We start from the raw sequence: 14,499 nt of genomic DNA on the forward strand, positions 1-14,499 counted from the left end.
ATTCCTGCAGGTAGCTCAGAGACAGGGGGAGATGTGCTGCAGTTAACGCCCGCTCCGTGATTTCCTGTGTTCCAGGATGGCGTTCTTTCTGGAGGAGGTGATGACTTGCACCAAGCGTCTCCTGGAGGTGATATCTGGCTGGCTGCCTCGACATTTTTTCGGCGCAATCCTGGTTTCTCTCCCAGCTCTTGCAGTTTTTTCACACTTCACCTCTGATTTTGAAACAAATATACATGTAAGTTGTCGAACTCCGTTCGGTAATGTGATGTTTTGGATGGAACAAAGCTTGCTGTTTGCCTGCCGCCTTCCTCCACCTCCCCGCGCTTTACATCTGTCTGATACAGATCCCTTGGAGGGAGAGGGCTTTGTGGATGCTGGAATTCCTAGTTTGTTATGTAAATACGGCCACGGCTGCTTTGAAAACTCTCAGACGAAAGAGGAGAGGCAAACCTTGAAATGCCTGTGACTTACCTACCTTTTTTTAATTAGACCAAGCACTTCTGCAGGGGTTTATTGGAGACAGTGCAAGGAGTTTATCTCAGGCTTGTGGATCTAGGCTGGATTTGGAGTTTCTAGGTGGACATGTTGTGTGGTTACTGAATCTCAGCGATGAGAACAGTATTAGTGGTGGGTGTTTGGGCTTTGCAGAGTGAGATGGAGGAACTCAAAGGAGAGAGAGAGCTCTGAGTGCCTAGAAATGATCATTGCAGGAGCTGTGGAAGTGGTTAAAGGAAAGCAATACTTGCCTTCTGAAAAGGAACAGAAAGAAATGGGCATATTTAGCCCAGACACAGAGATCCACAGGGAATTTGATGTCTCTCTTAATGAGAGCATTCAGAAGGGGAGAACAAGGGGTTAAATATTCAAAGAATTTCACATAAGTTCTGCAAATTCTGTGAATTTATAGAATCCCAGAATGGTTGGGGTTGGAAGGGACCTTAAAGGTCATCTCTTTCCAACCCCCTACCATGGGCAGTGATGAGAAGGGGGAAGAACAGTTTAATTTAAAGGCCAACTGTAGCATAAAATCAGGGCTTTAAAACTGTGAATAAAATGGCCTCAAACTGGAGATGAAAGTTTGTTTCTCTGCAAGTTTCTCTTCATAGCACAGTGATCCTTTCCAGGAGCTTCAGGGAATTGCTTCAGAAAGCTCTTCCTATTTCAGGGCTCTGGGTGTAGGTAATGGCCAGATCCTCCTCACTCTTCCTATCACAGCTTATTCCTGGCTTTTGGGAAGTGTTTGTTCCCTGGGAACATGTGACCACATGTTTTTTGGTCCTTGCTGATTTAAACACATATCCCGTGGTTATCACAGTCACAGGAGAGTGTGTTTGACATTCTGTTACATCCCATGTTTAAAACCATTCTGCAGCTTCCACCTTTTGGGACTTTGCTTAAGAATTTTTAAGCAGGAAATTTATTTTTTGTTGGTTCAGTTTAATGATGGTCTTCCTCCTACATGATTATCAGTAAATCAATTGTAGGAATGTCTTCTTTAAAGTGAAGGGACCCAAAAACCTTCAAATCTGTCCATTGGTTTTGATATCATCCCATTCATCACCATCCTTGATCATCTCTCCAAACGTTTAAAAATAATAAAAAATGTTAAAAACCTTTATTGGTGTGTTCTCAATACCTGTTCAGGACAGGCTGAGTCGAAACACTTGAGGCAGCAGCAGTAAAATGGTGATTTACATCACCAAACTGAGAATGAACTTTGCTTTCTTTCCTCTTGCAGGTCCTCCAGAGTCGTGGGGCTGTTGGCTCCCTCTCCAAGAGATGTCCCAACTCGGCTTGTGCTCAGTGTTTCCACACTCATGGAGCTCTAGGAAATGGAGTCAATCTATAGAGGGTCAGGTAAGTGTCCTATTTTACTATGACATGGTTTTGCAAAGTTTTTTTTTATTCATAGCATTTTATACCCTCCCTGGATATAAAATAATTAAAATGAAAATTAACAAAAAAACAGCCATTAAAAAAAAAAAAAAAAACTTTCCAAAGCCATGCATCCATAGTAAAATCCAGCACATCCTGACCCTCTATAGGCTGGCTTCATGCTGGGGCATCACTTGGAGTGAGAACCAGTGCTCTGCCACTTTAGGAGACCTGAAATGGGGGGAAAAAAGTAAGTTTAAGTTATGGTTTTTTATGGACACTTCTGAAACTCCTTTTATCTGTTTTTGAGTCATTTCAAAAAACCAACAACTGTGCTTGTGGTTTAAAAATGGTAAATTATGTAAGGTTTTTTTCCCATACTCTGTGTCTGCTCTGAATCACATGTTTGTTTGTTGTGCTACAGGATTGCAGTGTCTGTGCTTCAGCTGTACAGGAAATGTAAAATTAAAAAAAAAAAAGAGATTATTAATGAAGAGATTGTTATTAAAAATAAAAGAAAGGGAGAGAATGATCATTTCATGCTGTAAAACACATCATAAAGCTAGAACAGAACTCCCTAATGCAAGTGAGGAGTCTCTGTTTTAGCTTGGATGGTCATGAATATTCTTGCTAAAACCAAAATTGGCACATCAGCCTGAGAGGTTTGACCACTGTAGGACTGTATCTCAGAGACATGAAGGTGTTCTGGGCAATGTGTCTGTCCTGCCTGTCCTTTTTTTTTTCTGATAAAGCTGTGGGAAAGGGAAAGGGGGTTTGAGATCAGGCATTTGGAACAGAAAATGTAAAATTGTCCTTGCAAATTGGCACAAGTGGTCGTGTCACAAAGTGTCCATTGACAATGACCAATATCTGCCTTTTGTTCCCAAGGCAGATCTTTTCTTTTCAACCTGAGTTCCCCTGTTGCTGATCAGTGTGACAGTGCCCCCTAAGAAGTGTTTTTAAAAACAGGCAGGTGGGTGAAGTTGCATTCCACATTTTCAGTGCAGCGGAATTTCGATATTCAGTTTAAAACAGACAGGATCTAACCCCAGCAGTGGAGTGGAGGTTGCCATGAATACTTACCTTTTTTTTTAAATTTTATTTTGTTTTAACAAGAAGAGGCACTGAGCTTTTTGCAAAGGTAAGCTGGAGGCATTGAAAGTCGCTGAAATAACCGTGTCACGCAGTGATACAAAACTCCACCCGGGGGCAACTGTGGCCAACTACCTGTGCTAAAGGTTTTCTTGCCCTTGGAAGGGAAGATGTCCATCTTGCTGACTCCTGATGCACCATAACACAGATGGAATCAGACCCTTCTGCTCCCTGTGCCCCTTTTCCCCTGGCGTTGGTGCCCGAGGGCGCCGGGCAGCCGCTGACTCGCTCTCTCTCTCTGTTGCAGTACACCATGTTCATGTGTTGTGCCATTCTCATCACCATTGTGCAGTACTGTAACTTCTGCCAGCTCAGCTCCTGGATGAGGTCCCTGCTGGCAACCGTGGTGGGAGCAGTGCTGCTCATCCTGCTCTACGTGTCCCTGTGCCCGGACAGGTGAGTGTCCCCCAGCCCCGCGCGCCCCGCGCCAGGGAACGTGGTCGGGGTTCTGCACCGCTGCAGGGAGGGTCTGGTGCACAGGATTGTGCCACCTGCCGTGACTTTGTCCACCACCTCAACTTCAGTAATTTTATTTCTGCATCGTTTATTTTTTTTAAGGTTTTCAGGATGGTGCCTGAGGGCCCTCTCCTGTGTGACACTGTCCTCACCTCGTGTGCTTCAAGGGCATAGAATTGCCTTTTACCATTCCTTTGATAATCTGTCTTATTAAGGAGCTTCCCAGGTATTTGGTGGTGCCAGAGAGCCCAGATGTTCCCCCACACCTCCCTGGATTTATTTTTGCCCTTAGGAACTGTGTGTTTTTCTTCCACCACCTCCCTCAATGCACTGGTTTCATTTCTCACTTTCCTACCTTTTCAGAGGATGCTGCAGGGCAGTAACCAGGAGAATCAACATAATGCAGTTTCTGTGCAATAACCCCAAGTTATTTCAGTTTTCCTCTGATAAGCAGTTTTCCCCAAGGAGAAATTGTTTGTAGTATTCTCCTGTTTTCTTGCCAAGAGAGTCAAGGGGGTCTTTCCAGCCTTCCAGTCCTATTGGCAAAATTTTATAATCTACGTGCACTTCTCATTGGCTTAAGACCTCTCAGAGCCTTTGGCTCTCCTGGGATGGACTTTGCAAGGTCTTCTGCTAGATCAGTCTAGTTCCTCTCCTTCTTCAGAGACCTGCTGTATCATATGTTGAAAAACATGAAAAAAAAACCCAAACAAACCAGAAAGAGTTGGCAGATACATGTTTTATGTGAGTATTTAGCTTTAATCCCCTCTTGAAGTATCTTCAGTAGGTACTTTTAATCTTGATTTAATTTATATTAAAAAAAGGGGGAGCATAAAGGTCACCCCTTACAGCTGTTCACAGCTGTGATTTGGAGGTGGCTGTAAGGGTTGTGGGAAGAAAGTCTTTCCTTCAAAAAAAGTAACTTAGAGCTGGAGCCAGTTGACAAATGATTTCTAGGTCATACTGGACTAAAGAAAAATCCCTTTCTTGTCAGTCTGCAGAGCACTCAGACAAGGAGGGCAGGACAGTTCTTTCCAGCCTCAGTGGAGGGAAGGAGTGTCTCAATTCTGGAGACTCCCCTTTCTCCTCATGGATTTGTCCCACTGGGTTTAGATTCCCAGTGTAGCCAACACTGTCTGTCCTCCAGCACTGAACAGGAACTCCCAGGAACAAAGATGACTTTCTCCCATAGCTTTTCCCTTTCTGGCACTGATGCTTTCACTGGCCAGCCACCAGCTTTGCTGAGAGCTGTGGAATCACAGAATCCTTCAGGATGGAAAAGCCCTCTTGAGATCACGGAGTCTGACTGTTCCCAGCACTAACCATGTTCCCAAGTGCCACATCCACGTGGCTTTTAAATCCCTCCAGGGATGGGGACTCCACCACTGCTCTGGGCAGCTGTGCCAGGGCCTGACCACCCCTTCCATGAGGAAATTTTCCCAATATCCAACCTCAACCTCCCCTGGCACAACTTGAGGCTCTTTCCTCTTGTGCTGTCCCTTGTTCCCTGGGAGCAGAGCCCGACCCCCTCAGCCCCAGGTTTGGTTTTTCAGGGAAGTCAGTGAAGAGCAAACCCTTGATGCCAGTCCTTGACTCCCTGGTTACTCTTCCATAATTCCCCAGGCAGGAGTTCTTGCAGCTCCTTCAGCTCCACACGTGCTGGGGTGTCTGCACAGAGCTGACGTGACACAGCCACCTTTGAAAGAGGGTAATAGAATATACTTGTGCACAAGCTCTGTGTTAGGACTTTGTGCAGAAAGAAACACAAAACTGGGGGTTTTCACTGCCTTTCAACTTTATTAAGGGATGGGGAAAGGCTGTTCCAAAGCACAGAAGTGGAGGCCTTGCTGTGGTGTCAGTTCACAGCATCAGCTTTCGCTGAGTGCTGGAGGGGTTCTATGAATGTTAAAAAACCATTATCTTAAGAAATGTTGCTAATGATAGTGTTCTTCCACCTGTGATTTGAACAGTGGTGACTATTAATGAGGAAAGATCAGAAATCATGGAATATGTTGTCATTTCATCCCTCGGAAATAAATCTTTAAAGTAATAGGGCTCAGCTCAACTGCAGATCTGAAAAGGTGCTTGATAGAAGTTATCCTGAACAAAACTAATACAGGCTGAATTAGTGAAACCCATAAATTCTGTTTCTTAATGTTCATCTTTTTGTTCCTCTCTTACCATGAATCTGGATAATATTTTTTGTCACGGTGGTTGTTGCAGCTTTGTCTGCACCACAGATGGATCCATTCTGCATGTTTCCTTACTTTTAACAGATGTAACTAACCCTGAGAATTTGATACTCTCTTAATATTTGAAAAAGTGCTTGAACTACTTATTTCCTGTAATGGCATCTTCAAAAAACCCTATGTTTATTAGACATTTGTTTGTTTGTTTGGAGCAGTTGGGGTTTGGGGTTTTGTGGTTTATTTTTAAAATCTTGGTACTGTGTGCTCAGATAAGATGAAGGCATAAGCAAGTTTTAGAGTTCTGAGATTGCTCCTCCCTGTTTCCCAGGTAAGATGGGATTGTTTAACAATTACTCACTCCAGGAACCATCAGTTTCCCTTTGCAGGGATTTGCATCTCTGGCTGGTTCCTTCTTTTGAGCCAAAAGAGCAGATAAGTCATGTTCAAACAAAGATTTTTGAAGCTGATCAGGTGTGTGGTGCAGTTATTGGCCTATATAACAGAGCAGTTTAACATTCTCTCTGAAATTCTGCAGGATGGTTTGTTTATTGCTTTAACCTCCCCTCTGAAATCAGTGCTTTTTTTAATTTCAGCTCCATGGAAACTCCTCATCTAGATTTGGCACAGAACTTTAGGTAAGCTTTATATAAACTTACTATCTTTATGTTCAGGGATGGAAACATTTTCAGTGAATTATACGTAGCAAGACTTTGCATCCACAGTAATAGCTTGGGAGTTCAACAAATTGGTTCAGCAGGTTGTGTTTAAGCTCTTCATATGTGTAATTTCCTTTACAGGGGACTTGGGTATGACCAGAACTCATCAGAGCTGATGCTGCAGTCAGAGTTGTGTAATGATATTTTCTCTTTAAATTGGATTTCTAGGAAATAGAACTGTGGAGGAGCTCTATAAAACAGCATCTGTTTTTCTGGTAGTAGCAGTTTTTAGAGCATTATCTGTACATCACAAGCTGTTTATTTGGTTCACTTGGCTTGTTTGCACCATCCAGGAGCAGTGTGAGTTGGATGCTCCCACAGCTGGATGGGGGAGAATTCCCTGTGGGAGAGGAGCTTCTGCTGGAAAAGCTGGATGTGCAGCCAGGTGCCTTCCCAAGATGAGATGTGACAGTCTGGGACTGGCTGTCACCTCGGCTCACCTGGGCAGAGCGGCAAAAGAAAATTGAGAGCAAAGGAAAATTTTAGCCCCCAGACTTTCAAACAATCAAACAAAAATCTCTTCCTGGGTTATTAATGGCCCCTTAAAAATGAACACATTAAAGATTCACTCTGATTATTTCAGTGTTGAGTTTCTCACGGGTTTTATTGCAAGTTTTGCAATACCATTTTTAAAGTGGTTTTGCTTGTCTTTGGTATTAGACAAGTATGTGTTTGCTAATGGCAAGTTTGGGGACAATACTGGGGTCATGCTGTGCTTGACTGAACTACTAACCCTGTGGATATGGGACTCAGTAATTCATCTCAAATGGGTTTTCAGGAGCATGATGCTTTTCCTGGGAGTATGTGTCAAAACAAAATTACTTTTTAAAACCTGTCATCTCCATGAATTCTGTGATAGTGGGGAAAACACGTGGGTTTAGTACAGAGAGATGGCAACTGGGCTTTCACATTAGGTGTTTCTTCACCAAAGAGTCAGCACTTCAGTGTTGGGGTTTGGGGGGCTTTGGGTTTTCTTACACAGGTTTTCCTTCTTCATGGCTTTGATTCATAAAGGTAACTTCATTTTCACAGCAGAATTCCGGTTCACTGAATCCAGAATGGAAATTTAAAGCTAAAAGAAGAGGCAGCTTGATTTTTTTTTATAAACAAACTCTGCGAGGAACTTGCTGTAAAGGCAATGAACAAAGTATTAAAGTGTGGTGATCACTCCAGTAATGTCTTAGGATCAGTCCAGGTTTGGATCCTTAGTGGTTTATTATTAGTTTGTGAAATCACCAAAGCTTTTGTGCTGCTCAGAATTACAAACCTCTTCCCCAACAGGCTCCCAACCAGCTGTTAATCACTCCTAAGTAATTCATCCTGCCTTAAATCATTAACAACCAGGTCTTCCCCTCGATGACAGAAATCTGTGAAAAAATCAGTTATCAAGCATGCAAGTATTTTTCTTCCATAAATGCACAACTTTTAAGTCACTACAGGTGAAGGTAAGAGTTGGTGAGAGACCAAACCACAGAGGTCACCGAGCAGGTGTGGAACGGGCTCTGCCTCTGTGCAAAGTCTGACTTGTGATTTAAAGGCCAAATAAGGCAGTGACCAAAATATCTCGTTCATTAAACATTTCTAAACCTAATTTTACACTTCTCCTTTGGAGGTGTACTGGGTTTGTATGTTGTCTGTGCTCCTTTATTTGGGGAAGAGACACATGTGCATGAGCTAATGCTGCTTAGCACTGCCCTTCAGTCCAGGCTCCACTGGACCTGACGCTGCCCAAACTTGTAAATTAACAAGTACTGGAAGCTAAAAGAGAGGACTGGGAGTTAACCCTGTTCTGTTTCTACCATTAAACAGAATTTGGCTTCTTTTTCAGGGCTCTTTTACTGTACATTATTGTGTACCACATTTCTCGAGTGCTGTGCAGACAGAATCTCCCCTTTTCCTGGTGATGGACTAATAAAAAGGTGAAACTCCCTTATCCTAACACACTTTTTTTTTGCAGCACCTTTCTCATGGAATTAAAAAAATCAGGTTCTTTTCCCACCCCAGTCACTGCAAAAGCTTTCCTGTGTTCTAAGAGGGCCAAACAAAGTTATGTTTTGCCTTTAATGAGGTTATTCTCTTTCCTTGATCAAGAATCGAGATAATATCAATCTGCCTGGAGGAGAGACACTAGCAATGGTAATGAAGCCTTAGCACAAAGTTAATCTCTGGATTTTCCATTAATCAAAATATGGAATGTGCCTTGTTTTCCAGACAGCCAATTTGTTCAGCCCAAAGGATGCAACCGTAAACTTTGTCTTTTAAGCAGGAAATAGTTCCCATTTTCATTCATTCCTTACCTCAGAGCAGGTGAGGGGGATTGTTTTCCACTGTGGCTGCTTGAGGAGGATCAGCAATAGGGAGGACTGAAATCTCTTGGTTGTAGGGAGGGGTTTATAGGCATCAGTAACACTTTGTTCATTGAAAGCAGCACTTTGATCCCCTTTTCCTCTCCATTCCTCCACTGCATTCTTCTCTCAGATTCAGCAGGCAGGCATCCTCCTTAGATATAGCAAGATATCCAAATCCAGACAGGGGTTACTGGCTCAGAAGCAAACTGGCTTTCCAAAACTATAAGTGGAAAGCCATTATCTTTGTGATTTGTGATCGAGATCCTATCTCTGGAGCTCTCACTTGTTCCATATTCACACAGCCTGGATGGAGGTGCCAAGTTAATAGTGAGGTGGCTGTGCCAGGCAGCACTTCACCAGTTTGAGTTAAAGGAACTAAGATTTCAATTTGAATGACTTTTAAAATTCATTTTCTGCTGCGGCAACTCATAAAAAAGTAGAATTTGGGGGGGGAGGTGATCCTTTCTGTTAGAGCTGTGGGGTTTTTTTCTTCTTTTCATTCTAAAGGGTGACTCCAGGTCATCACTGCTGACTGACTTGTGAGGTGATTTATAGTCCTGTGGGTCCTGTAGCCTGCTCACTGGGACACCCAGAAGTTTGCTTTGCAAATGAGGACGACGTAGTCGCTCTCTGCTCCAGGCTGGAATCAGGGCTTCCCATGCTGATGCTTCCAGCAGTCCCATCGGGATAAAAACGCCTGCTCTGGAGAAGACTCTGCACCTTCTTTTTTGGGATCCCAACCCATTCCTTATTAATGAAATCAGGTCAGAGAACAGTGAGTCACTCCCTGCACATGGAGATCTCCGGGTTGGAGCCCACAGGGCAAAGAAGATCAGGCTGGTGCTGAGGAGGTGATTGAGAGCTCACAGATGCCAGAGCTTCAGGAATGGGCAGTGGGAGGCAGCAGGTCCTTCCCAGAAAGCAGATCATGCCTTCCACTTCTCCTAATGTACCATTTGTGGCTCTCACCTAATTCATTGGAGAGGAGTTAAAGTACTTTGAGGAGTGTTTTGTACAACAAAGTGTAAATAAAAAGCTTTTAATGACTGAAATAAATCCCTGTGGCAGGGATGTCTGATGTTACAGAGGATTATCTGGATCAAACTTGTACTCTCAAAGGAGTAACATAATCATTGCTCAGATCCTCTCGCAGGTCTCTGCCCACAAGATGCAGGAAATAACAAACTCAGATTCTGTAAAGAACCTGAATTGTTTTTCTTAAACAAGATCCTTTCCCCAACCTTTTTTTTATTTTCCAAGATCTTTTCTCTCACTTACCCTCCCCTCATTTTGTTTTATAAGCCCGTCAAGCTGGGAGGATATTTTGCCACCTGCAAAATAGGTAGCAAGGATTGTATTTCAGGAATTGTTCCCATTCTAGACATTGATTATAGAATCATTTAGGCAGGAAAAGACCCCTAAGATCAGGGAATTGTAGAATATCCTGAGTTGGAAGGGACCAACATGGATCATCAAGTCAACCACTAACCCAGGACTGCCAAGGCCACCACTAAACCATGTCTTTGGCTTAGTCTCTGACTTGTCTTTCAAGGGAGGAAATAATTAGGTTCATAACAGAGGATCTGTTGAGAAAAGTAGCTGTAAGTTACAGGAAACCAATGGTGGGGACCTACTTGAGCTGGGCATATCTCATCCTTTCATTGTTACCTCCTGAAGAGGGAATAAAATGAACATTCCTTCCCTTCTCCTGGGAGAAGCATATTTATGGTAGAAAACAAAAGGAGTAATTTCCAGTATAATATGTTGTCTTATCTTTAATCTGAAATCCAGTCTGCACACTCTGTATTGCAAATATTTTACTTACAGGGAGCTCTTTTCCCTATAGAAACAAAGACCACGGCACAGAGAAGTGTTTTCAGAGATGGGGCATGTTCATCTGTTCCACAGCTGTGCTGTGGTTTTGCTTCGTTACACTTTTCTGTCAATCCAGAATTTGAGAATCAAACTCAAAAAAAGAAACCGTGTCTCTAATAAAGCTCAGTTCTAAAATATTTCCAAAGTGGAAACCTGTCCCCCATGAACAGAGAGAAGGAAAATGAGCTGAGAAGTGTTTTCATGTGCTGTAGGAACAAATTCAGCCTCCTCTTCTTGAGCTGTTGCTCCAGTTGTGCTCTGAGTTTTAAGCTCTTCATACCTCCATAAAGACATGGAGGCACTGAGCTTGGATTGCCTTTCTGGTTCTCGAGGAGAAAGGTTGATGTGACACTTTCCCTTAAAAAAAACATCTCTTAACTTGGAAAACTTCAGCACATGTCTGCTCATATCAAATCTTAAACTTTGGCATAATGTTATACAAAAAAATGCAGTTGGGTGCCTGCAGAAATGACTGGGTGCCAAGCTGTCTGGGTTTAGCCTTGGTTTCTAGGATTACATAGGTGGGGCCTTCTCAGATTCAATTTGTGTCTTTGCCTCTCTCCAGAAAGTTGAGATTGTAGAGTGCAGATGTCTCCTCGTTAGGGGCGGTTTGGCACTGGCAGATGCTCCATCAGTGCTTCATAATCTGCACAGGCAGGCGACAAACTGTCGAAAGGATCTGAAATATTGCTCTCAATCTCTGTGAGACAGGAGTTTTTTATTATTTTATGTAATCTTGGCACTTTGAGAAACTTTCTGTCTCCACCATGAAGAGCCTCAGCGGTTTTATCATAGAAAAGATGTCAGCCCAGAGCGCCATACTCTCCACTTCCATGCAGTTCATAGAACCACAGACTGGTTTGGGTTGGAAGGACCTAAAAGATCATCTCATCCCAACCCCCTGCCATGGGGGTTCTCCATGACCTGTTTTGTGCAGTGTTACCTCCTTCCAAACCCTTCATGTGTAGCATTAAAGGCACACAGCACTGGTCCTCTTGATGAAGAGACGAGGAAAAGGCACAAGGAAGGTAAAGCAGATGTTTCTGAGTATTGAAGGTAAGACAAAAAGAGATAAATCCCACAAAACTCACACACACCCCCTCCGTACAGAGGGCACATACCCACAGACATGCACATACCCACAGATATCTGAACACACCAGACATTAGTAATTATTATTAAACATTGTATATGCATATTTACATGTATGCTTTTAGTTATGTATTTAGGTATAACGATAACTGTTTCCTTGGTGAAGTCCTTAAAACAGTACTGGGCGACTTCCATGGTGCTGAACCTGACAATAAGGAAATCATCACTTAGTTTAAGAATGAAATTAATTCTTCGGTGTTTTCTTAACAGCAGATGAAGTTCTCAATGCATATTTTATAATTCAGTATGTAACTGCACTTCCCACACTTCTTTTTCCAGCACAGGATTTCTGTCTCCGGAGCGGCAATGGCAGTGCCCTGACTCCGTGGTTTTAAATGTCCCTGTCTGTTTTTTCCCCTCTCTCCAGCTCCAGGAAGAGCCCATGCAACAGCTCAGTGCCAGATGACACCAAGAGGCCGGCAGACCTGATCGGTCAGGAGGTGGTTCTGGTCTCCTTCCTCCTGCTGCTCCTGGTCTGGTTTCTGAACCGAGAGTTTGAGGTCAGCTACCGCCTCCACTACCACGGGGACGTGGAGGCCGATCTCCATCGCACCAAAATCCAGAGCATGAGGGATCAAGCTGACTGGTTGCTGAGGAATATTATCCCATACCACGTGGCTGAGCAGTTGAAGGTGTCCCAGAGCTATTCCAAAAACCACGACAGCGGCGGGGTGATCTTTGCCAGCATAGTGAACTTCAGCGAGTTCTACGAGGAGAACTACCAGGGGGGCAAGGAGTGCTACCGAGTCCTGAACGAGCTCATCGGGGATTTCGACGAGCTGCTGAGCAAAGCCCACTACAGCAGCATCGAGAAAATCAAAACCATCGGGGCCACCTACATGGCGGCGTCGGGGCTGAACACGTCGCAGTGCCAGGACAGCAGCCACCCCCACGGGCACCTGCAGACCCTGTTCGAATTTGCCAAAGAAATGATGCGGGTGGTGGACGACTTCAACAACAACATGCTGTGGTTTAATTTTAAGCTCCGGATCGGCTTCAACCACGGCCCCCTCACGGCCGGGGTCATCGGCACCACCAAGCTGTTGTACGACATCTGGGGGGACACGGTGAACATCGCCAGCAGGATGGACACCACTGGCGTCGAGTGCCGCATCCAGGTGAGTGAGGAGAGCTACCGCATCCTCAGCAAGATGGGGTATGACTTTGACTACAGGGGGACGGTCAACGTGAAGGGCAAGGGTCAGATGAAGACCTACCTTTACCCCAAGTGCATGGACAACGGGATCGTGCCGCATCACCAGTTGTCCATATCTCCAGACATTCGGGTGCAAGTGGATGGCAGCATTGGGCGGTCTCCCACCGACGAGATTGCCAACCTGGTGCCTTCTGTACAGAATTCTGATAACATAGCCCATGGCACAGATAACTCAGAAAACAAGGACATCCCTCCTTCTGCCAAGAAGCTCCAGAAAGACGCGGTGAAGGCAGAGGAGAAGTGCAGGTTCGGCAAAGCCGCGGAGAAGTCTGACTGTGAGGAAGCGGGGACTGAGGAGGTCAATGAACTGACAAAGCTAAATATCTCTAAGAGTGTATGATGCACTGTCAGAGTTGCATGAAGTGCTCTGTCCATAGAAACACACTGACTTTTGCAATTGGCAGTTTTCTTTTTCAAGAGAGACCTTCTCCACACCTGGGTTGTACGTTTGTGTTCATTTCGGCACCTGGGGCTGTGTGGATCACAGCTCTTCAGGGTTTCTTTCCACCCATCTCTCTCCTTCATGCCCCAAATCACATCTCAAGCTCCCCAGCTCCCTGTGCAACCATCTTACAGCTGAGTAGAGGATATTAAGTGCCTTCAGATATACTCCATTGGACTCCCTGTCAAGGTACAGAGGCCCCAAGTGAAATCATAGCTTTGGGTATTTATCTAATTTTAAAGAAAAGAAAAGCTGTGGTTATATCATTTTTATTGTTGTTTCTCACAAAACACTTTTTTTGGCTAATGCAGCTCCTTGGGTTTTTTATATCTCTCGGAACAATGTTTTACTGTTATCAGACCTTTTGTATGTAACACACAGACATGTGCATGTATCTACCATACGAGACTGCTATAAAGTGCCAGTAATGCACCACAAGAATGTCTGGGCGAGGGGTGACACACTTTGGGTCGGGCTGGAGGAGGAGTCGTGCCGTGGCTCAGCCTTTAGTTAGGGCAGGAGGAACAGCTGCTGCAGTTCTGTTCTCCTTTACCGATGCTTTCTTCAGCCTCCACGTGCCATCGTGTGCTTTGGATACACTTCTTTTCCATATAGCCAATGAGTTACTGATGTGTGGGAGTGGAATAAGGGTTGGGACAGCACCAGCTCTCGGGACAGGTTTCCAGAAGCAGACAAGAGACCATGGGAGTGTTGCAGTTCAGGGCTCACGACTCCAACGCCGTTCGGGGTTGCTCCGTGCGTGGCTGAGGTGGCCGAGGTAGGTGACGTCAGTGTCTCTGAGCTGATTGGAGAGAGAGAGAGAGAGAAAAAAAAAGCAAAATAAATGTTTTGGGAATGCCTTTATTTATTTATTTATCTATTTCATTCCTGTTTGGCTTTTTTTTTATTTTCTTTCCTTTGGGGATTTTCGTGTGCGGAAGGGATCAGGAGAGATGGATCGTGGGTTGGTTTAACGGGAGTAATAAGATGGTGTTTCAGCCTCTTTGAGCTACCAACCACTGTGAGGATGTTACCTTAGGCAATATTTGTTTCCAAGCTGGAGACACTTCAGAAGCCA

General features: G+C 44.3%; 1 protein-coding gene across 2 annotated transcripts in view; it reads left to right on the forward strand.

Moving 5' to 3' along the window:
* ADCY9 (adenylate cyclase 9) overlaps window positions 1-14,285 on the forward strand; it is an 85,843-nt gene extending 71,558 nt beyond the window's left edge. For both annotated transcript variants that reach the window (XM_017808802.1, XM_017808803.1), the window contains 4 exons: window positions 76-235; window positions 3,275-3,423; window positions 6,266-6,307; window positions 12,131-14,285. In XM_017808802.1, the coding sequence (XP_017664291.1) occupies window positions 76-235; window positions 3,275-3,423; window positions 6,266-6,307; window positions 12,131-13,319 (1,540 nt within the window). In that variant the 3' untranslated portion in view covers window positions 13,320-14,285. The remainder of the gene's footprint in view (window positions 1-75; window positions 236-3,274; window positions 3,424-6,265; window positions 6,308-12,130) is intronic.
* Window positions 14,286-14,499: the final 214 nt, after the last annotated feature.

The sequence above is a fragment of the Lepidothrix coronata genome, unplaced genomic scaffold (assembly GCF_001604755.1).
Source record: "Lepidothrix coronata isolate B3197 unplaced genomic scaffold, Lepidothrix_coronata-1.0 Scaffold24, whole genome shotgun sequence".
In the NCBI taxonomy this organism is placed as follows: Eukaryota; Metazoa; Chordata; class Aves; order Passeriformes; family Pipridae; genus Lepidothrix; species Lepidothrix coronata.